At 39.2% G+C, this 25016-nt stretch overlaps 1 protein-coding gene and 1 long non-coding RNA gene across 2 annotated transcripts in view; both read left to right on the forward strand.

Moving 5' to 3' along the window:
• The window catches only part of LOC127852261 (WD repeat-containing protein 3-like), a 45451-nt gene extending 21117 nt beyond the window's left edge, over positions 1-24334 (forward strand). Inside the window, exons 14-24 of the mRNA XM_052386155.1 lie at positions 4506-4647; positions 6672-6829; positions 14090-14201; positions 15128-15262; positions 15828-15878; positions 17114-17179; positions 19032-19121; positions 19836-19930; positions 20940-21068; positions 22768-22861; positions 24148-24334. Of these exons, the coding sequence (XP_052242115.1) occupies positions 4506-4647; positions 6672-6829; positions 14090-14201; positions 15128-15262; positions 15828-15878; positions 17114-17179; positions 19032-19121; positions 19836-19930; positions 20940-21068; positions 22768-22861; positions 24148-24300 (1225 nt within the window). The 3' untranslated portion in view covers positions 24301-24334. The remainder of the gene's footprint in view (positions 1-4505; positions 4648-6671; positions 6830-14089; positions 14202-15127; positions 15263-15827; positions 15879-17113; positions 17180-19031; positions 19122-19835; positions 19931-20939; positions 21069-22767; positions 22862-24147) is intronic.
• Positions 4664-6376, forward strand: LOC127852263 (uncharacterized). Its single transcript, XR_008036153.1, has 4 exons — positions 4664-5025; positions 5123-5186; positions 5219-5282; positions 5315-6376. It is a non-coding gene; the product is annotated as an uncharacterized LOC127852263 (long non-coding RNA).
• Positions 24335-25016: the final 682 nt, after the last annotated feature.

Raw genomic sequence — 25016 nt, forward strand, 5'->3', positions numbered from 1 at the left:
GTGATGGTTCTTCTTATGGCATCCACACATGTTGCAGTCACCGAGTCGTAGTTGTATACGAACACTAGTTCGTTTAACATTCAGGCTTCGGGATAAGCTGTTCTTTTCTCCACTACGACTACAAGGACACTTATGCCTATTAATACTGATAATCTACCGTTGTTTTCCGGTTAACATTATCAGATGACTTCGTGGATGGTCATTCTTCTGCACCAGATATTTCCATTCTGACGCAGTTATATTATACCGGTCCCGATCACCGGACATCGGTCACCATTCATCGGTCATATCACCGATCACTGATCACCGGTCAGAATAAGTGATGTCTCATCGCCATCAGATTGGATTTTTTGGCATGATCTTCTTTTCCGAGCAGTGCTTGACATTGATAACAGACCATATGGATTCCACCATTTTTCGGTCTTTAACTGGTAACGTCACCGGTCATATTATGACTGGTCCGTTCACTGGGCTACAGTTACCGGTCATTGACCGGTCCGGTTCGGTCACCACTTACCAATTACCGGTATTCCACTGTGTTTTCATCGGTCAATTTTTAGTATCACGGGTATCGTCTACATTACATAGTTGTATACCCCTGGCTATGATTGTATTGAATACTATATTTTATGGATTCAACAATCTACATGACTTTTTGTGTTTTTCAATACTGATGTTCTACTGGCGACGGTTACCAAATCATGCTATATCTGTTATTTGTACTTCTATCTCAACCGGCTACATGCAGACTACTGGTCTTGCAGATAGATCGGCTGAAGTGGGCTCGGAGACTAGCATTGAGGTCGAACATTACTATTTGACCACTATTAATTTATGTTAGAGACCCGAAGGATGAATTGTTTTAACCGCCTTTACCTGTCGGCTACAGACTTTGCAGTCAGTGTCACGGAACAGTTGGGACACATTAATGACGCTAGCAGGATTAGCAAGACGACATTTGTATCGACTTCTGCTTTTCTATTGCTCCTACGGCAGTGCATATTTTCAAGCTACTGGAATCAACAAGAGTTCTGATACATAGGATTGCCTATCAGATTGACCGCATAGCGGCTACAGTCTTGTAGATGGCTTAGGACCTATTGAACTCAGATCTTAGATCCTAGGATCTGGAGGGACCTCATCTTAAAGTTATTCTTCTATTACACTTCTGGCCATAACAGGCCGTCTTCCTATAACTGGTCGTATTCCTTTCGGAATTCGTCCCGGTTAGAAGTCTTGAAGTAAATGGATTAATCAAGTCAGAATTTAAGACTTCCATGCATTCTACCGGCAAGCGTGGACCCGCTTAAGGTTACCCCTAGGGTTTTCACCTTTTTCTGCCATCACACCTCCGATTCCGGAGGTACCACTATCAATCATATTTCCGTACTTCGCAAATCGATGACTTCGCGACCTGTATTATCCAGGATTTTAAAGGCGCCTGTTATTGGTTCAAGATGAGGCTATATTCTGTAGATAGGTCATAAACTTATAAGTGTTAAACACTGTCCTATTGTACCAATTTTCAAGTGTGTTTGGAGTGGGAAAGTTCGGCTTGCCGTGGTTTCTTTGCCCACCCATCCTTGACAAATGGTTCCGGTCACCGGTCAGTATTTACCGGTCCGGTCACCGGTCCTTCTGCTGAGACGTCTTTTCTTACGTCCGTTTCAGCTTAATTTTTAAGATAATTGTATTAATCTCGGGATTATTTAATGACACAGATTTCCATCTTTTTGTCATTATTTACCACTATTCAGTGGTGTCTAGACTAGAAGATTATCTTGGCAAGAATATAGTTTATTCTACCACAACCTTCCTTACATCTTATACAGATGTGAGCAGAGAAGGTTATGGACGATCACATAGAACAACGTATCTTGATTTTCTCAATTATGTGGTATCCTAACGAATATCACCTGCACATCTAAATCTTGAAAAGCGAAAATTCTTTTTAGCTGTTTTTCATTTACAACACATTTTCACGATTCCTTTGTGATGGTTTCAACTATCACACATCGGTCGTGGTTTACTTACAGACACGGAGGGGATCATATTATCACTCCTTGTAACTGGAAATCAGGAACTTATTCGTTCTTTGCAAGAACAACAAATTTTCTCTTTCGTCCTTCTCATACCAGTTCGTCTCAACGCCCTGTTGGACGTTTTGTCCTGCAGTTCTTTCTTTCGAATTATTTTTCCGTTGGGTTCAATAATGTAATTGCGCATGCGCGGCAGTGAAGTTGCAGACGAGTTGCATGGTGTACATAGTATATCAAAGAATGTTGTTTATCATCAAACGCTAGTTATTAGCGTTATGCGATCGTATATCGCAGTGTATACCGGTATGCTGAACAACGTCAATAATGCAGTTCACAGAAATCGATCTAGCAGGGTGTGCGATTGTTATACATTCGTCCATTGACATAAACTGGAATATCTTGCCTTCTTGGTGAGTTTTTGCAATAACTGAGTTTTTGCCATAATTTTATGAAATATACTTAATGAACCACGGGATTATGGTTCTACGACCTTTTAAGTCTCCTGTACAATTATTTTCAGGAAACTTCTTCACAGGTCAAATATCATATCTCACTGACACATTTTTTACTGATCCAAACATGTGCCACTACATGTCTGGCCATTAATAACTTTTAGTTATCTCTACAGAAGAACGTTTTTCTGTTAGAGTTTCAATCCTTGTTACTTGTGCAAGGATAATTCCATCAGAACTGTATAAAGGTTCTATGGAAATTCATTTTTTACTGGGTAATTGAGAGCATAGTTATTACCTTAATCACTCTGCTAGATACATAGAGGTTTTTCTCATCTTTTTCTTGATGATAAGAAATTTGTTCTTTTCTTCATCAAAGGATAGAGATTATGCTTTCGTTTACCTTGTTTTGTGTAAGTCATTGCAACTCTGTGCTGTCTTACCTATTTTGGAACTGATCCAAACTATGGAACGTCAACACTATGTTTTTCGTTCCTTTACCTTCTTAAGCGGTTTTGACTTGTGTAACATGTTGGGATGCTTAATGAGCTCCCTATGAACCTTTTTCATCAGGCTTATTAACAATTCCAATATAATTTTAAGACGGTTTTCCTTCTTATTATGGCTTTTACCATACGGAGAAGTGAAATTCATGCTTTTTCTGTTGAATACGACCGATTCCAGTTGGATCTATTGTCGTTTTCACTTTGTTGTGTCAGCCAGGATTCCTTGCTTAATATCAAGTCCTCTATATGGCTTCTACCTTCAAGTTTTTAAGTTTTCTTAAACTGGTCGTCATGAAGATGAGGATAAACTTCTTTGGGCAATCAGGGCTTTGAAGTTCTATCTCAGCAGTGTTAGTCAGAAGTCCATTCGAGGTTCTCAAAGAAACTCTTCATTTCCCCAAAAAGGGGGGGGGAGATGTGTCTGCGGCTTCTATTTCTCGGGGTTAGACCTCGACTAAGGAAAGTTAATCTTATCCTATCTAAGGATTCATTCCTTTTTAGGATCTGACCGCATGAATTAAGAGCTCTGTCTGTTTTGTGGGCATATATTAATCACACCCCACTTTTTGACGTGCTCTAAGCTGTTTACTGGAGGAATCCGACCACCTTGTCATCTTTTTATCTTCGTTTTCTGAAGTGCCAACAATACAATTTGTATACGTTTGGGCTTGTTGTGGTTTCACTAACGGTAGTGTCTTCTTTACGACATAGACATATTACGCTGTCAGAGAAGTCATAATTAATACCGTTTTAACGAAGATTACTTGATATCATTAGCTGATAACCCTGTTTATGGGTTCTACTGTGTTGGGAAAATATATACGAACCTTCCCACCGCAGCTGCAAAATCAGCATACGATAACAGGTCAGTATTTATGACATTAAAACAAATTTTTTAAATAAAATTCATTTTAATTATTAAATATTTACCTGTTATCGGTAAGTCCCACCTCCCACCCCGCTATTCGATTAATATTTTTGTATATATATTGAAAGAATATTGAGGGTTGGTTACCGATTTTTGGCTAGGTTGCATTGCACTATGTTTAACCTGGCCTGTATTACGGTATTGAGGTGGCGGATTCCCAGTTAAAATTCCGGATGAGTTATTTCCCCTTGGAAAGTATAAGCATACGATAACAGGTAAGTATTTAATAATTAAAATAAATTTTATTTAAAAAAAAAATGTTTTTGTAAATTAAATATATTCTTGTTTTTGCCCTGTAAGGTATTCCTCATGAAAATTCTTCCCATGAAAGAATTTAGCCTCATGCAGCAAGGAGTGAGAATATGTCCTGTATCATATTGAATGCCTACCATCTTAAAATACCAATGAAAAAATCATGTTCTAAAATAAGCAAAAGGATAAGGCTTAAGTTCGTAAATTGGGTTTATATGCTATCAATTATGGTGTCTATAATCAGATGTAGTAATGTCATTAAAAATTGTTATTCCATTGCCATTGTACATTATAATACCATGAGTACTAGTATGTTCATCCATGTCAGCAAACAGTTGAGCCTGGCCCACATGCGCACCCTACAGATGGATGAGGACGTGCTGTGTGTGCGGTGTAGCCCTGACCAAAGGCTGCTGGCCGTCTCCCTGCTAGACAACACTGTCAAGGTGTTCTTCCTTGACACTCTCAAGGTACACCTGTGTATTGCATAGACCAACTCAAGGTACACCTGTTTATTGCATAGACAATCTCAAGGTACACCTGCTTATTGCATAGACAAACTCAAGGTACACCTGTGTATTGCATAGACCAACTCAAGGTACACCTGTGTATTGCATAGACCAACTCAAGGAACACCTGTTTATTGCATAGACCAACTCAAAGTACACCTGTGTATTTCAAACTCAAGGTACACCTGTTTATTGCATAGACCAACTCAAGGTACACCTGTTTATTGCATAGACCAACTCAAGGTACACCTGTTTATTGCATAGACCAACTCAAGGTACACCTGTTTATTGCATAGACCAACTCAAGGTACACCTGTTTATTGCATAGACCAACTCAAGGTACACCTGTTTAATGCATAGACCAACTCAAGGTACACCTGTGTATTGAATAGACAAACTCAAGGTACACCTGTTTATTGCATAGACCAACTCTAAGGTACACCTGTTTATTGCATAGACCAACTCAAGGTACACCTGTTTATTGCATAGACCAACTCAAGGTACACATGTTTATTGCATAGACCAACTCAAGGTACACCTGTTTATTGCATAGACCAACTCAAGGTACACCTGTTTATTGCATAGACCAACTCAAGGTACACCTGTTTATTGCATAAACCAACTCAAGGTACACCTGTTTATTGTATAGACCAACTCAAGGTACACCCTGTTTATTGCATAGACCAACTCAAGGTACACCTGTGTATTGCATAGATCAACTCAAGGTACACCTGTGTATTGCATAGACAAACTCAAGATACACCTGTGTATTGCATAGACCAACTCAAGGTACACCTGCTTATTTACATCTGCCAACCTCGACTTTTTCTGTAATTAGCTTAAACCTGACTCACTCAAGGTACCACTGCTTATTGACGTCTGCCAACCTTGACCGGTCTTGTCCTGTAATTATCTAGAAGCTGACATACTCATTGTATGCCTGTTCATAGCCAGAGCATTGTGCTCCCTGTCTGGACTCAAGCACAGACCAGCTTGATATCACGGCGAGCGCTATCCCAGTTGAGCTATCCAGGACGGCACACAAGCTTCCTCCATCAGTGACCATGTTCAGGCCTTGACACGGTCATCTTCCTATCAAGTGTTGTCTTGTTTTGTCAGCATCTTTCTGATACTTTTTACTGACAATATATAACTCACTTGATTATTTCTCCAAGCAACCTATAGTTATATATTTTAGCTGCCAAACATAAGTATTGTGAATGATAAATAAATAACAGTTTGTTCGTTTGGTAAAAGAAAACAAATATTGATTTTCTTGAGGTTGACCCTGCGTTTTGGTCAACCCTCAACAAACTCTGTCAATTTTTGGCTAAAGCCCTAGTTGTCAGTGTTGGCTTCGGGATGACAAATGCACTGTCACCCTCAAGGAAGTCAATCTTTATAGAAAATTTCATTAATTACTTAAACACATATTATAATAATTTGCTATGATCAGCTGAGGTCCGAAATGGTTTTTTAAAGAGCCGTTTTCTGGGAAAACTGGGCTAAATGCGTGTGTGTAAAGTGTGATCCAAGATTAGCTTGTACTGACAGAGACTTTATTTGAACACAAAATTCCATACAAGTGCCAAGTGTTGACCTTGATTAGACTGCACACTTATGGCACATTTTAATTTTAACAGGATTTTCCTTTAAACTGGCTTAAATGTGAATGGGTCAATTTTTTTGTTCACCAGCAATTTGAAAACTTAATAATAAAGGATATATTTTAATATGTTATTGTGTCAACTTATTTCCTTCGATAAATTTTTATGTATTTCTATAAAAATTCATACATTGCTGCATAAATTATAACTTTTTCAATAAAGAATGTCAATATATCTTTGTTTTAATATTATTTTACACTCAGAATAAATAGTTTTGCTATTAAAATTATTACATTACTGCAGAGAGTATTGTCGCTTCATAATGCATATAAAAGTCTGCCATATGAATCATCACTCTTTCCTTGTATTGCTCCGCAGTTCTTCCTGTCCCTGTACGGCCACAAGCTGCCTGTGTTATGCATGGACATATCAGCTGACAGTACCCTCCTTGTGTCGGGGTCAGCCGACAGGAACATCAAGATCTGGGGCCTCGACTTTGGGGACTGTCACAAATCTATATTTGCCCATGACGACAGGTATACTATTCACATGCTGTACAAGTTGATTGTATGAAAATTGTCATAAAAACAGTCTTATATCAGTCTGATCTTCCTTTAGACAGCAAACAAAATTGGTATTGAAAAATGACTCATGCAAACTCATATAGATGTTTTAATTAAGGGGCAGCATAGAAACATACAGTTCTCATTGTAATTTTACAAATTTAATTAAAAGTGAAATAATATTTTGCATTTCATTATTAAACAACTCTTTGTTTAATTCCCCGTGCATTAGAACAGCCAAATAGTTTTTTGTTATGAATAAACATTGTTTTATCAAAATTTATTTCTTATATCTAATTAGGATACACAAACTGCTATGTAAAATTTGCCATCGATGGTGTCAATCATTGACTTTGCATTTTAATATCATAAATACGTTACCTGTTATCTCTAGCTTACCCCTTTCCAAGGGAGTTATTTCATCCGGAAAATATTCAAGCGCTGGGAATCGTCCACCTCTATAAGAATCCAAATCAGGTTAAACATAGTACAATGCAACCTAACAGGAAATCAAGAACCACAACTCATCTTTCCTTTCCGGATAAAACCATGTGCACGCCTATTTTAGGCTCAGGACTTATGTGTTCTTTTCACTGTGTTTTTGGCGGAGTTTAAAAGGATAAAGTTTATTTATCTTTTATTTGTATCATTCGGTTTATATTTCTATACTTTTTGTTGCAGTAATTGTCATATTTCTGCTTTTGCTGGGTTTCTTTGTTTGCATCGTCGCTCATGTACATGACGTCATGAGCACGTGAACCACGAGGAATTCGTGCCTATTCCCCAATAAGTAATTGAGGTCAATTGGACAGCGTTCTTTGTGTTTACATTTTGTGGTTTAACTTTTTATTTGAATTTATAATCATTAATTTGTTTTTTGTAGGTTTTTTCTGTTTCTTTTATTTCAGAATGAACTTACAGGATAGAGGTTCTTGTGGTCATATCAAAGCAAGGTGGGATTCCCACGATACTTGCTTGGCATGTACCGGTTGCACATTTAATAACAAATGTGCGGTTTGCGATTTGTGGGCTTACGACGTATGGACAAAAGCAGGTCGCCGGAGGACGTCGATCAGCCGCAAACGCAACGAACCTCCATCTGACGTTGATTACCCGGTGACTCCACTGGTCAAGGATGACCAGCGGTTTTGTCAGTCACCGGGTACCGGGCAAGATGGTGTTGTTGTCAGTCGATCGTCATCAGATCTTATGACTCACACCATGCATACCGGCGACATTGATCATGGAACGACTGGATCAATGTCAGACCACATGGCAGCCGCCATTCTACGGTCTTTGTCCGGTGACGTAACCGGTCATAATATGACCGGCCGGTCACCGGTCCGGTCCGGTCACCGGTCATGTCACCGGTCCGGTCCGGTCATGTCACCGGTCCGGTCCGGTCACCGGTCCGGTCCGGTCATTGATCACCGGTCCGGTCCGGTCACCGGTCCGGTCCGGTCACCGGTCAACAGTCATCAGTTGGGCCTGCCACCGATAACACCAATCGCCGGTCAAGAAGAACTAGGTCTTCATCATCGGCGTATTCTTCTACATCCGATTCGTCGTCGAATACATCGTCTTCATCAAGGAGTGGACATCGGACACGCTCTTCTTCGTCGAGCAGTTATCATCGTCGCGGCGCTCATAAGCGATCACGTCGTCACTCACGGAGACGGTATTCCAAAAAATCTCGATCACATCGCAGCCGATCCACATCTCGACAGCGCAGCCGATCCAGATCTCGACATTGCAGGAAACGAGGACGTCGGCAACGTTCACGTAGACAGCATCGGACTTACCATACGTATAGTCGTTCACCATCGTGTTCCGTTATGGAATCGCATGTTTCCATGCCAAATGTGTCGGTTCCAACGTTGACTGCCACACGTATTGCATCTTCAGGAGCTCATCTCACTACTACGGCGTCAGTGTCAACACCACGGGTATCATCTACAGTATCTAGTCGTGTACCCCCTACAGCTACCCTGTCGAATCCTGATACACTATGGATACAGAATTCAGCGGGACATTTTGTACCGGTCAATGCTGATAATTTACCTTCTTCCGGTTTACATTATCAGTTTACTGACGTCGGGGATGATCATTCGCTGTTACCAGACAATTACAATCCGGTACAAGATATTCTCACTTCTGTTCCTGCTGATTCTATACAAACCGCTGGTGTTGTAGAGAGTGAGGCTGATTCAGATGCAGAATCTAATGTTGAGACGGATCAATATTTAGCTCCGATTGGTCAGATCTATGAACTGATGTTTCGTACTCTTGGTGAAGATTACTGTCCAAGACCTGCTGAACTGTCTTCAAATGCGACGATTTCTGTGACAGAACAACTTTTTCGTACATTTGATCCCAACAGGGTTATTAAGTCGACGGCTCGTCCTGACCCACGACTTCCCATTGGTTCTACTGTTCTATCTGTTCTTCAATCATTGGAATCAGCTAATAAGACTATTCCAAAACGAGGAGAAACATGGAAAATTCCTAAGGAACTAGCTGATCCAAAACACCAGGAAGGTAGTAAAAGTTACAAACCTCCTGTACCACATGCAACATCTGGGTTGGATTTTTCAAAACTTCCGGTTCTAGATCCGGACATAAGCAAGCTATCTCTTGTAATGCCAAGTGGTTCCAATTCAGTTTCTGTTCCGTTTTCAATGTTGGAAACTTGGGAAATGAGGGAACGTAGATCATTAGGTTTGACTAACCAAATTGACTTCATGCTAGCGACAATTTTACAAATGGTGTGTGATTGGTCGGAATCTGTTCCGGAGGAACTCCGTGATTTGTTAATTCATCTCTCACGGACCACACTGGCCTTATCTCACACTTCTGCTTCTTCAATGTCCGAGATGCTAAGGATTCGTAGAGATCTTATCCTTACTTCTTTACCTAAAGATTTTCTGTTGGAACCTGGTATGAACTCGCTCAGAACAGCTCCTCTCACATCAGGGTTTCTTTTTGGTGGAAGGATACAAGAAGCAATCACAGCTGACAAGGATGACCAACTTCATGCTTCTTTAGCTAGAAACAACTCTGGACAACGCCAAGGGGTCTTTAAGCATCCTGCTTCTAGGCTACCAGCAGTTCCAGCATTCAAGACTGCTAAGAGAAATAACCTTTTCTCTAAAAAGCCTTCTTTTAATCCACGGTCAGGTCCTAATAGGCAGTCTTCCTATAACAGACCTTCTTTGTCACACAAGTCTTCTAATAAAGATTCTGGGAAAAAGGGCAAACCCAAGCCGGGACAGAGGAATTTCAAACCTTCTACCGGCAGGGGCGCACCTCCTGCTTATCAGCCCTAGGTCTCTTCCCTTTCTACCGCCACAACCTCCGATGCCGGAAATACCTGTCGGGGCCAGACTTTTCCACTTCTCAAATCGATGGCTTCAAATTACTTCAGACGCATGGGTTCATTCTCTTGTGACAAAAGGCCTGACTTTTCAATTCGAAAAAAGGCCTCCACTTTCTCGCGTCCCTATAGAGCTGGTATCTCGGCATCCACATATTCCAGAGTCCATTCTCGGGCTCTTGGAAAAACAGGCGGTAGAAAGGGTTCAAGATCCTTATTCTCCAGGATTTTACAGTCGTCTTTTTCTTGTTCAAAAGAAAAATGGTTCCTGGAGACCAGTAATAGATTTAAGTGTTCAACATGTATCTCCTCAAACCAACTTTCAAAATGGAGACTCCTTCTTTCATACGGGAATCCATCAAACCCCTGCACTGGGGGGTGTCTTTGGATCTGGAAGATGCTTACTTCCATGTTCCTATACATCCCAACTACCGAAAGTACTTGCGATTCGCCTTTCAAGGCCAAGTCTACCAGTTCCGGTCTATGCCTTTCGGGTTGGCGACAGCCCCACGAGTTTTTACCAAACTAATGTCGGCAGTCGGATCACACCTCAGAGTTCACGGGATTATTCTTCTTCAGTATTTCGACGACTGGCTCTTACACCAGCTCGATCGTCAATTGCTTCTGTACAACCTAGAATTCTCTTGGAAGGAGCTCCTCTCGTTAGGGCTCCTTCTCAATGCAGACAAATCAGACCTCATTCCTTCACAGGACTTTACGTTTGTGGGAATGAATTTCTTGACCCACATCAATCGGGTCAGAGTTTCTATTCAACGTATATCAGACCTTCTGATGAAGGTCAACTGGGTTTTGTCCCAATCTCATATAACAGCTCAAGAATTCCTCTCTCTCAACGGTATCCTGAGCTCAGTAGCAGACTTTGTGCAGTTGGGACGTCTCTTCCTACGTCCTCTTCAGCACTATCTCTCAGCTTGTTGGAAATGGTCTCCAGGCAATCTATTAACACAGATTCCAATCCTTCCCTCCTTAAGGTCTCATCTTCAGTGGTGGCTAGACGAGGAGACTCTGTTGGCAGGAGTACCCCTTCTTCCCCCGCAACCGTCATTATATCTAATAACGGATGCGAGCAAGGAAGGGTGGGGTGCTCACCTGGAACCTCTCAGTCTGATAATTTCAGGGTTGTGGTCTCATCAGGAATCTCACCTTCATATCAACAATCTAGAAATGCGAGCAGTATTTCTAGCTGTATCTCATTTCCAATCACATCTTCGAGACTCTTGTGTGATGGTGTCAACAGACAACACATCTGTGGTGGCTTACATCCAGGCACAGGGGGGAACACATTCTCAATCCCTGTATCTGGAAACCAGAAAATTACTTGTTCTTTGCAAAACACTCAACATTCATCTGCTGGCAAAATATATACCAGGTCGCCTCAACGCCCTGGCGGATGGTTTGTCTCGCAAACACCAGTTACTTCCATCGGAGTGGACACTTCATCAAGAAGTGACCAACCAGATCTTTTTCAAGTTCGGTTATCCCCTGGTCGATCTATTTGCAACCAGACACAATCACAGACTTCCTCTGTATGTGAGTCCAGTTTACGATCCAGCAGCGTGGGCAATCGACGCGCTTTCGTTCGCATGGGACCAACTGGACGCTTACGCCTATCCCCCACCCATTCTAATTCCCCAAATATTGGGGAAAATCAGGGTGAGCTCTTGCAGGATACTCCTGATTGCCCCTTGGTGGCCCAGAAGATCTTGGTTCAACGATCTTCTCAGTCTCCTGTACGATTATCCCAGGAATCTTCCTCACAGGTCAGATCTTCTGTCTCAAAGCGGCAGACTACATGCGGACCCAAAAATGTTCCACTTACACGTCTGGCCGTTATCAGGCAATCTTTGCAGAAGAAATGTTTTTCTGTCAGGGCTTCAACCCTCGTTGCTTCGGCAAGGAGAAAATCCACCAGAGCAGTCTATGATGCTCGTTGGAAACTCTTCTCCAATTGGTGTTTTCGAGGGAAAATTAATCCCCTCAATCCCTCTGCTAGACGAATAGCGGATTTTCTCATTTATCTTTTTGATGATAAGAAACTTTCTCTTAGTTCCATCAAAGGATACAGATCTATGATTTCGCATACATTGGCTTTCACTAAGTCTTCACAAGTCTGTGCTGATCCAGCTATTTCAGAACTTGTTCGAGCTATGGAACTTAGTCGTCCTGTATCTCGTACACTTGCTCCTAAATGGGATTTAGCTTGTGTGCTTGGTTCCCTTATTAATGCTCCCTATGAACCTCTTGATCAGGCTTCATTACAATTCCTAACATGGAAGACCGTTTTCCTTCTTACTATGGCTTCAGCCAAACGGAGAAGTGAAATTCATGCTCTTTCTATCGAGGATAGTCATCTTCGTTTTGACTCTTCTGATGGTTCTGTTACATTGTTGTGTCAGTCAGGATTCCTTGCTAAAAATCAACTCCCCTCTATGGCTTCCAAACCCTTCAAAGTTCCAAGTCTATCTAGAACTTGTGGACATGAAGATGATGATAGACTCCTTTGCCCGGTCAGGGCTTTGAAGTTCTACCTTAAAAAGGTAAAGTCTATTCGAGGTTCTCGCAAGAGACTTTTCATTCCATTAAAAGGGGGGGGCGATGTGTCTGCGGCTTCTATTTCTCGTTGGATAGCCTCGACTATAAGGAAAGCTTATTCTTCTCTTTCATCGAGGGATTTATCCCTGTTTAAGATAAGACCGCATGAATTAAGAGCTCTTTCGGCTTCGTGGGCTTATATTAATCAGACCCCACTATCTGAAGTGCTTCAAGCTGCTTTCTGGAGGAATCCGACCACCTTCTCCTCTTTTTATCTTCGTTCTCTTGAGTGCCAACAAGACAATTTGTATAAGTTGGGTCCTCTTGTAGTGGCTCAAACTGTAGTTTTTTCTATGGCGTAAGTACACTGGTGCCATCCGAGAATTAAGTACTATACTGTACTAACAAAGATTATAAGAGGACTTGATTCTACTATCTCTGGCTGTAAACCCTCTATATGGGTTTTGCTGTGATGGGAAAAAATATGCGAACCTTCCCGCCGCAGCTGCAAAATCAGCTAGAGATAACAGGTAACGTATTTATGATATTAAAACAAATTTTCTTAAGTAAAATTCATTTTAATTATTAAATACTTACCTGTTATCGGTAAGTCCCACCTCCCACCCCGCTCATCGCCTTTTTATGTTTGCGTAAAGGAAAGATGAGTTGTGGTTCTTGATTTCCTGTTAGGTTGCATTGTACTATGTTTAACCTGATTTGGATTCTTATAGAGGTGGACGATTCCCAGCGCTTGAATATTTTCCGGATGAAATAACTCCCTTGGAAAGGGGTAAGCTAGAGATAACAGGTAAGTATTTAATAATTAAAATGAATTTTACTTAAGAAAATTTGTTTTAGTATAACGAGTATGAGTTTCATGGCATCAGTCATTAATTGATTCACTTCAGTGTCAAGTGTTTGCAGTTCATTGTCTCAACCATTGATAGTCTCATTTGAATGTTAAATGTTTGCAGTTAATTGTATCAGTCATTAATAGTATCATTTCAGTGTAAAATGTTTGCAGTTCATTTTTTCAATTATTGATAGTCTCATATGAAATAACATGTGTACAGTTCATGGCATCTGTCATTTATTGTCTCATTTCAGTGTGACGTGTGTACAGTTCATTGCATCAGTCAATAATTGTTTCATTTCAGTGTGACGTGTGTACAGTACATTGCATCAGTCAATAATAGTTTCATTTCAGTGTGACGTGTGTACAGTTCATTGCATCAGTCAATAATTGTTTCATTTCAGTGTGACGTGTGTACAGTTCATTGCATCAGTCAATAATTGTTTCATTTCAGTGTGACGTGTGTACAGTTCATTGCAAAGACTCATTTATTCTTCTCTGGTGGCAAAGATAACAAGATCAAAGAGTGGGACGCAGACAAGTTTGAACATATCATAACCCTTGAGGTAAAGCCGTATGTATAACAGGAGCCTTTGAGCCCTGCACTGGGAAAATTGGGCTTATTCCTGTGCTTAAGGTGTCATCTCGGATCAGCCTGTGCATTCCGCACTGACTAATCTGATACGATGCTTTTCACATAGACTGGATTTCTGTTTAGAAGAGATTTTATTTAAACAAAAAAAAATACGAAGAAAACAAAAGAGTGTCTTCTCTGATAAGCCTGTATGGGCTGCACAGGCTAATCTGAGACTGCACTTAACGCACATTTATTAAGTCCGGTTTACCCTGAGTATGTCTTATATGGATTATGTCACTGAGTAATACTATGTGCATGTTATGGTAGTGCAGTGGCTCCATTGTCAGTCATCAATAGACCAGTTATTTGGCCACTCAAGTCCTACTCATACAGGGTGCCCATGTAATCTGACTGTGACCTTTTTGCATGATTGTTTTAAAATATTGTTACTATCAATATATTGGTTTCTATACATGAATCAAGTGAAGTAGATGAAAGTGTGAAATAGTGGCATAATATTATTAAACTATAAAACTGATGCAAACATAGAACTGAGTATGAATATTGTAAACAAATAAATATACTTGTGAAGTTAACAAATTTTGGGTTTTTATAAAGTTTTCTTGAGTTACGGGTAATGATTGATGTTTCTCTCAGATTTATATAAAACTGAAAAATCTGAGAAAACCCGTAATATTCCAGTGCTTAGATTTTGGGTTAGATTCGGTGCTGGAATTGGAATATCAATTAGCATGAGCCCTCAAGTGATTGGCCTCTTAAATTTGTGATGAGCCATTTGATTTTCAAAGAAAACTCTTATATTGTCCTTTGAGAAATTACTGACAGAATAAATGTTGGCAAGTGTTTAAACAATATTTTTTTATAACAAGTTTTTAATGTAGTGTTTTGTTGCAGGGTCACCACGGTCAGGTCTGGTGCCTTACTGTCAGTCCGAGCGGTAATGTGCTGGCCACAGCGTCCCATGACAAATCCCTGCGCCTCTGGCAGAAGACTCATGAGCCCCTCATACTGCAAGAGGAACGGGAAATGGTAGGCAGACCAACTAATTAGCTGTTCAACATCATTTGTAGGCTTTCTTTCTGTTCAACTGTGAAACATCCCTAGTCTAATATCGTATGTAGTATCAAATCACCCATTTGATGCAAGAAGGTACCATGTGACATTGTAATAAGAAGGCACATGGAACCATTTTGCACCAATGGGACGTACTATTGACATCAAAATTCTAAATGTGTATTAAAACATGAAAGCAGCTTGCTGTCAATTTTTATATTATTTCTTACATTTATAGCATGTATTGTGTTAATATATGAGCCAAGCTCTGGGGAAAAAGGGGCATAATGCATGTACATAAAGTGTCATCCAAGATTAGCCTATGCAGTCTGCACAGGCTAATCAGGACCAACTCTATGCCTTTACTGGATTATCATTAAAAAGAGACCACCTTAAAAAAAATGTCGTGAAGGCAGAGAGTGTCGTCCCTGATTAGCCTGTGCAGACTGCACAGGTATATCTGGGACAACACTTTATGCACATGCATTTAAAGTCATTTTTCTCAGAGCGATGCTAATATATGTGTATATGTCTGTTGCAGGAGAGGGAGAAGGAGTTTGAGAACACATTGGGACAGGAAGGAGAGGCTGTGGTAACTATGGAAACCGGGGGTTCTTCTTGGGGTTAATCAGTTTACCCTTTCCGCTCTGAAACAAAATGAAAATGGCTATATGAAACCAGCATAAAACCGGAACAGCCTGAAAGTAACTGGCATATTGTTCAGGTTTTATGCTGTTTGCTGCTCATCAATAAATTTGGTTTGAAAATGAAGCCTTTAAAATTTGAATAAAGTATGAAAGGTCTATAATTTGATTTTCTTAGGGACAACAAACGCATCAAAATGCTTATATGAGTGGGGAAGGGGGGTTATCAAAATGTTGGCATATAATTCATCCATATTATGTCATTTATATATATTGACAAGTATGTTTAGAGTTGTTGTGTTTTTTTAAGCAAACAATGTCAACAAATTTATTAGCATCTATGATAAAATTCAAAGTGCAATATTTTGAAAGGAATGGTTGTGCAAAATTATGCTTTACCTGCTTGATGATCATATTTTTTTTACATTTTAATTGAATGTTTAACCACAGTTTGTATTTTCGTCTCTGTTGAATTTTTATCCCCCCACAAACGAAATTTAGGGGGTACATAGGAGTGGGCTTGTCTGTCTGTCGGTCGGTTGGTCAGACGGTCTATCGGTTCGTATTTAGTGTCCGCTCTCTAATTCAAGTTGTTTTCATCCGATCTTCACCAAACTTGGTCAGATGTTGTATCTAGATGATGTCTAGGTCAAGTTCGATATGGATCATGCCGGGTTAAAAACTAGGTCACGAGGTCACTTAGTGCGTTTTAAACATTCAGCATGGTTTCCGCTGTTTTATTTGAAGACAACATGCAAGATATTCTGTGTCAATGCGGCATGTGGGGGTATTCGTCACGTCTGTGACAAAGCTCTAATTTGTTTTGATGTGCTACAGATGTTTTTTCGATTGTATGTGCCTCATTTTGGAAAACATGGGCTAAATGCAAGTGCGTAAAGTGTCAACATAGGCTAGCTTGTGCATTCTGCACAGGTTAATCAAGAACGACACTTTTCACTTTTATGGAATTTTTCGTTTAAAGAAAATCACTTCTAAATGAAAGTCCATTCTGGGCGTAAAGTGTTGTCCCTGATAAGCCTGTGCAGACTGCACAGGCTAATGTAGGACAACACTTTAAGCACATGCATTAAGCCCAGAAATCACATGTGTTTATCAATACAAAAAATACAACAGACGCACACAAAATACCAACTGTGGTCAACCATTAAATTACATGTTCCAGGTTCCAGGGGAAACAAACACAGAGACGGGACTGGCTGGCAAGAAGTCTGTGGAAACTGTGAAAGCAGTAAGTTAACGTTTGATATGTGCTGCATTGTTGTAATATAGTATGCATTAAATATATTCCTGATTATGCTGTTCATGTTGTTAGTGAGATTTAACAGTATGTCACATCCCATAGAGGATGAAACAACATTTTGTTAATATTTGTTCAATTTGGAAAGTTCTGTTATCTTTATATTTTGTGACATGAGGAGAAACGTTTATGTTAGGAATAAAATACACATTCTATGATTCGTTAGCACAGATGGCCTAGTTTTTTTAGCGCTAGACTTTTACTCCAAGGGTCAGTGGTTTACTGTAGATTACTTTTTTTTTCTTTCTTTAAAGCGGGTATATACGATTTTGTCAAATATTTATGAATTCATATAAACTGTGTAAAAAAACTTATTATATATATATTTCAATGTAAATTAAAATAAAAGTTAAGAAGAACATGTGTCGAAAAATGCGAAATAAGCCAGATATTTAATTCTGAAATTGAAAACGGCTGTACAGCCGAATTCGCCAGCTTGTATACCATACATGTATGATGTGCATCTAAACTTACGAGGGGTGTTCCAGAAGTTCGTGGATTTTCGCTATAACTTTCATTTGGTAACATAAATGGACAAACAAATAGCATATTAAGAATATTTCGTCCTTTCCAAATCTACTCTCCAAATATCATGGAAATACATAAAACAATAAATATATATCAGAGATTTAAACATGTGCACAATGCGCACACCGACGCACGTGTAACGTTTTTGTTCAACGTCAATGACGTTATGAAGTTAACAACTGTCAAATCTTTTCCACATAATCACCTCCAACGCGATTGCACTTGATGTGTCGGGAAATCCACTTGTCAAAAGTGTCTCTATACCAGTCAGCCTCAAAAGTTGACACGATTCGCTTTGCTGCAACTGTAAGTTCCTGTTTACTTGCAAAGCGAATACCGTGCAACTGTGATTTAACTTCTGGGAAGACGCGGAAGTCCATAGGGCCCAAATCCGGGCTGTAAGGAGGACTTAGGCGCTGTAACGTGAAATTTGCCGTAAATTCTGTTTATCAACGGCATTTAAACCAAATTTAAATTCGCGTAACGCTCATACTTATAATAAAATACACGGGTGCGCCGCATGTCGTTACTGAGGTCTCTATGGCAACGCGTTTCAAACGCGCTTTATGGAATTCATGCATTTTTAGCTTATATATAAAGTCCGTGATAATTGGTTTGTATAATATGTAAATTTCATTGACTTTTACCAGCAAACTAATAAGTTATAGCGAAAATCCACGAACTTCTGGAACACCCCTCGTAGTTTAACAGTTTATAATACAAAGACGAATGCTTCGGTTATTGTAGGAAAATATGTACGTCACTATCGGCTCGGGGCGCTAATTTGTCTTAGCTGCATTTTATGAAATTCGGCTTTAATGTATAATTTTTCTTGCCTATTTTGTGTTATTGTAACATATTTTATCAATATATTACAATTAAACACATATAAAAAATCGTATATACCCGCTTTAATTTTATTTTTGTTTTATACTTTAACTATTTAGATCCAATGTTTACATTTATCAATTTAAGGCATTACATGACAACATTCAAAACATGCAAAAATCTGTGAAACGGTCCCTTTAAGCAGTCCAGAAATCTATTGTCCTTACAGCGTAGTATATAGGTATCCACACTAAACATGTGAGATAATTGTTAAAAAACTGTTTTTGCAAACATCTTTAGGCAGAAAGTGGCGTCCCTGACTAACCTGTGCAGACTGCACAGGCTCATCTGGGATGACGCTTTAAGCACATACATTAAGCCTTGTTTTCCCAGAGGAAGGCTCATATGTTTTCCTTGTTGTTTACAGGCTGAGAGACTGATGGAAGCCATCGATGTGTACAAGGAAGAGAAATACAAGTGGTCAGTCTACCGCCTGGAGGCGCAGTCAGGCAGAAAGGTAGTATGAATAAGCTGTATGGATATTATTTAAGAGTTGATATGAAATATAGCATGCGTTCATGTTCATACAAGCAAATGAGCGGCTATGAGTAAACGGTGCTTAAATAATGCATCTGGGTCAAGTGTGATGGCTGAATTCACAGGCTAACCTGGCACCACACTTTATGCGCTTGCATTAAGCCCTGTTTTCCCAGAGCGATCTATTACCTCTAAATAAGGTTGGTACATACACTTAAAATCCCCTTTAAAAGTACATGTTTAACTGCTTGTTATTTAGGTTGATTAAAATTGTGGGTTTTTCATCTGTCTGTAAACAGTTTATGGTTACAATTCACTGCAATTTAATCAATAGGTCATAAGCCAGATGCTTAAATATTCATGCCTCAAAATTGTTCAGAGTTCTTAAAATAGTTGTAAAATAACGATACACATTTTGTATGCATTTGAATTGATCTTAAATTGCTTTTGTGTTGGATTGTCCAAGCCATGCTTTAGAACCTCAAGGAATTGTTTATTGGGCAGTAAACATTATTATTTTGATTCTTACATGTTTTGTTTAATATTTGTGTGATATGATGGAAGTTTGCTTGGCTAACAAGATTTTAACATTATTTTTTTCTTCTACGGTAATATTGGCAAGTAACAAGTAATCAGGTTTTATAAAAATCGTTTAATCAAGTACAACTACCTTCTACGTGTGTATGCCTTTCAGATTTCAGAACCGGACCCACATCCTATGATGCAGGCATTCAATGCCCCAACTCCAGAGAAATATGTGCAGCTTGTGTTGCGGAAGGTGAAATCCAGGTGTGTGCACCAGATTATTTATTGTTCAACATATGATTAATTGATCACAAGATGATTAGTTGTGTACCAGATGATTAATTGACCACCAGATGATTAATTGATCATCAGATGATTAATTGATTACCATATGATTAATTGATCACCAGATCAATAATTGATCACCAGATGATTAATTGTTCACCGATGATTAATTGTGCACCAGATGATTAATAGTGCTTTTGTCAATAGCTGCGTTAATGTAAAGGAAGTTTAATAAAAAGAAACTATGAAATTTGATCAAATTTATATAAACACACAATTATTATCTTTACTGAGGAATATATAATAGTGAAAATGTCAAACATAGATATTAAACAATTTTAAATTATCTTGTTTGGCATAGTTTTCCACCCTAATACATGTGCAGACCCTGAGGATGTATGAGTTGCCTTAGAAAAACTATGGGACCAGCTTTACTTTAAGGGACCAAGTCTCTGCGAAATCCCCAAACCATTATTCTCCACAAGGGTTGTAAATGTTTAACTGTTACCAACCACAAGGGCTGTGAAATAAGTTTTAGACCTTGTGCAGTTTTACTGGCTTTGTCCCAGTGCTTGCAGACTTTGACGGGCACTGAGGGCTGTTGGCCAGTGGTCTACTGCTCATTTCAATCTCTGATATATTATAATTATTGGATAGCAAATCTGTTTACATGTATGCTAGTTTTTATTACAATTATTAACGGATAACAAAAGATTGTACTTAGGTTTCTATGGCAATTACAAACAGTAAATAAAATGTTTTATGCTGATTGCTATGGCATTGATAAACAGAAAATAAAACATATGCCAGTTTGTTATAACAATGATAAACAGATAATAAAACTTTTCATGCTGGTTGTTATCATGATGATAAACTTATAACATGCTATGAAAATGGTAAACAAGTAATAAAACGTTGCATGCTCGTTACTATGGCAATGATAAACAGATGACAAAACACTTTATGCTAGTTGCTATGACGATTTCAGCGAACTAGAGGAGGCATTGCTGGTGCTTCCGTTCCAGTACGTGATAGAGCTGCTCAAACTGCTTGACGAGTTCATCACCGCAGGCTGGGATGTGGAACTCAACTGTAGATGCCTGTTCTTTCTGCTAAGGTAGGCATGTGCGTAAAGTGTCGTCCCAAATTAGGCTGTGCAGTCAGCACATACTTATCAAGGACAGCAATTTCCACAATGGATTTTCATTACAAAGAGACTTCCTTTAAAGCCAAAAGTGTAAATCCCATAAGACCTGTTTAATCAGAATGAGGCTCATATAGGTTGTGCCCCCTTGTTCAGCTAGTAGGCTCATATAGGTTGTGCCCCCTTGTTCAGCTAGTAGGCTCATATAGGTTGTGCCCCCTTGTTCAGCTAGTAGGCTCATATAGGTAATGCCCCCTTGTTCAGCTAGTAGGCTCATATAGGTTGTGCCCCCTTGTTCAGCTAGTAGGCTCATATAGGTTGTGCCCCCTTGTTCAGCTAGTAGGCTCATATAGGTTGTGCCCCCTTGTTCAGCTAGTAGGCTCATATAGGTAATGCCCCCTTGTTCAGCTAGTAGGACCCATTTAGTACATAGCTTGTATTCTGTTCAACCCACCCCTTCCACTGTAAAAACAGAAGATATAATTTGTTGCAGAACACATGTTGTAAAACCTGTGTGCAAATATATATAAAGAAATAATTATGGCTCATTTAAACATACTATTGAGTTGTAAGCTTAAAGTTGATTCCTCAACAGTTATAAAGAATGAAACAAGTTTCAATACTTAGAATGATTTACGTATCTGTAATTCTCAGTGCACTTTTCATCTGAGTATATTTGCACACAATTCCTAAGTTACAATTTCAGTAAATACATAAATATCCAGCTAAATTATTGTTATGCTGCTTATTATCCAGTAAAACCCATGCACGAATAAAAATAAAGTAAAGAATTGCACAATTTATGCATGTAAGTTATGCTAAATTAAATAGCTTTATCAGGTATTCGGTTTTATCCTGCCTCTGTTGCAAACATTGACCTAATAAAGCAGGGTTGAATAAATTTTCCTATCTCCGGTCAACAGTAAGTAGTGTATTCCTACGCACGCTGTGACACATAGTTGAGTGTAACATTTCCAATACACTACACAAGGGTGTAGTATTTTACCAATATCAGCTGCTATCGTAATTGTAGACCAAGAAAAATATTACATTCTCGATTCGTTTTTTATTTCTTCTCATATTTTCAATAGGAAAGTATTAAAAGGAACATTTTAAAGTGGAACTATTTTTTACGTGAAACAATCGGTAGTTATTCGGTCGTCAGGAATTTTGTGTACATGTAGGAGGCTCCACAAGAATAATTATATTGTTATGTCAATTTATCATTTGTTTTTTATAAAATGTGTCAACGGCATGAAGCAGGATAAATCTAATACATGGTTGGTGCCGAGAGGAGAAAGTTTATCCGGTTCGGCCTGAAAAAGAAAAATAGGGCTAGCTTCTTATTTTATTTTTCTAAGCCTCACCGGATAAACTTTCTCCATCTCGGCACCAACCACATATTCTCTATCATGTTGGATAGCAAACATGATATGTATGACATCATAGAGCCTCACCCTGTGTGTGAAGTGTTGTCCCAGATTTGCATGTACAATACACACAGGCTAATCTGGGAGGACACTTTCCGCCTATAATGGACTTTTGTTTAAAATAGACTTCCTTTGAACAAAATATTCTGCAAAAGTGAAAAATGTTGGCCCTGATTAGCCTGTGCAGACGAATTAAGTCAGGTTTTACCAGAGAGCATTTCATATGAATTGTTTGGTTCAAGGGTTCACCATGGACAGATTACCTCCTGCTCAGAGCTGCTGACTGTCATCGACCACATGAGGAAGGCTACACCGGACAGACTGTCACAGCTCAGAGTGAGTGTAACCTATTGATTGTAGCCTTGTTAGTGCCACCATTACCTTGTAAGTAGGGATTTAGTGAGTTTAGCCTTTTGTGTTTCATACTTAGTATTACCTTGAAAGTATGACTTAATATGTGTGTAACTGGATGAATGTAACTTAGTAAATGTAACTTATTAACTGTACTTAGTTAATGTTACCATAACCTGGTAAGTAGGGATTAAGTTAGTCTAACAATGAGGGTCTTACTGTGTATGTTTCTTAGTGTTTCTTATTAAGTATGTGTGTAACCTGATGAATATTACTTAGAAAGTGTAACCTGTTATTATGTTATAATGACTAAGTGTAAGTGTAACTTTTTTGTAATCAAGTACCAGTAAGTTTCACCTAGTAATGCCTAGTAATTATTATGCTCCCCTTCGAAGAAGAGGGGGTATATTGCTTTGCTCATGTCGGTCGGTCGGTCGGTAGGTCGGTCGGTCCGTCCGTCCACCAGGTGGTTGTCAGACGATAACTCAAGAACGCTTGGGCCTAGGATCATGAAACTTCATAGGTACATTGATCATGACTTGCAGATGACCCCTATTGATTTTGAGGTCACTAGGTTAAAGATCAAGGTCACGGTGACCCGAAATAGTAAAATGGTTTCCGGATGATAATTCAAGAACGCATATGCCAAGGATCATGAAACTTCATGGGTAGATTGATCATGACTCGCAGATGACCCCTATTGATTTTGATGTCACTAGGTCAAAGGTCAAGGTCACTGGGACCCGAAATAGTTAAATGATTTTCGGATGATAATTCAAGAACGCATATGCCTAGGATCATGAAACTTTATAGGTAGATTGATCATGACTCGCAGATGACCCCTATTGATTTTCAGGTCACTAGGTCAAAGGTCAAGGTCACGGTGACCCGAAACAGTAAAATGATTTTCGGATGATAACTCAAGAACGCATATGCCTAGGATCATGAAACTTCATAGGTAGATTGATCATGACTCGCAGATGACCCCTATTGATTTTGAGGTCACAAGGTCAAAGGTCAAGGTCACGGTGACCCGAAATAGTAAAATGATTTTCGGATGATAACTCAAGAACGCTTTTGCCTAGGATCATGACACTTCATAGGTACATTGATCGTGACTCGCAGATGACCCCTATTGATTTTCAGGTCACTAGGTCAAAGGTCAAGGTCACAGTGACAAAAGTCGTATTCACACAATGGCTGCCAGTACAACGGACAGCCCATATGGGGGGCATGCATGTTTTACAAACAGCCCTTGTTCAATTTTTCAGGACCGAGTTGGTTTTAATCTTGCTGGCCTGCAGTTCATACAGCGGGACATTGAGCAGTCTGAGGACACTGTGTTCTTTATGGATGCCACGGACCGCTTCAAAGAGAAAAAGAAAAAGTCGAAAAAGAAAGCAATATTAGCTATTAAGACATAGTTATGTATAAAAATAAATAAAAAGTGTAATTTTATTGAAGTGTCATTTTCTTTATGTAAAGCATTGTTCTTAGTTTGTCTCATATTGATTTGCAACAGTGTACCTGCTAACATCACTTCCGGACAAGATTCAACGAACACCTGGTAAGAGTGTTGAGTAAAGATGGCATTATGTTGGCTCAAACAGGCATAGTGTGCAGTAAAAATAGAATAAGGCTGAGTCACGTTGTCTTTTGGTTGACATTTTTGTGGTCCAAATGTCATAATGTTGGATAGAAATAGTAGTTTGTATTGGTGAGGTTGAGTGATGCAGGCATTGAGTTGGTTCAAGTTGATATGACTGAGATTGAGTCTTTTTGGTGAAAGTAGCATGATTTGTAGTCAAGATTGCATTAGGTTGAGTCAAATGCATTATGTTGAGTCAAGTTAATATTTTATTTGTTCAAAAAGCAAAAAGTTTGGTTGAGTGAAATTGGCATTATGTTCGTTATAGTAGATGCCAAGTTGAGTTCAATTAACCCAAGATTGATCAAAATTGTCCTTATTGGGTAAAGTAATCAGGGTACTAGTAAGTCTAGCTCAATTGGTCTTTTTCAGCTCAGGTACTACTTAATAGTACTCTGGGTATTCTTAAAGGGGCCTTTTCACAGATTTTGGCATATTTTGAAGTTTGTCATTGAATGCTTTATATTGATAAATGTAAACATTGGATCTTAA

Source organism: Dreissena polymorpha, chromosome 12 (assembly GCF_020536995.1).
Source record: "Dreissena polymorpha isolate Duluth1 chromosome 12, UMN_Dpol_1.0, whole genome shotgun sequence".
Lineage (NCBI taxonomy): Eukaryota > Metazoa > Mollusca > Bivalvia > Myida > Dreissenidae > Dreissena > Dreissena polymorpha.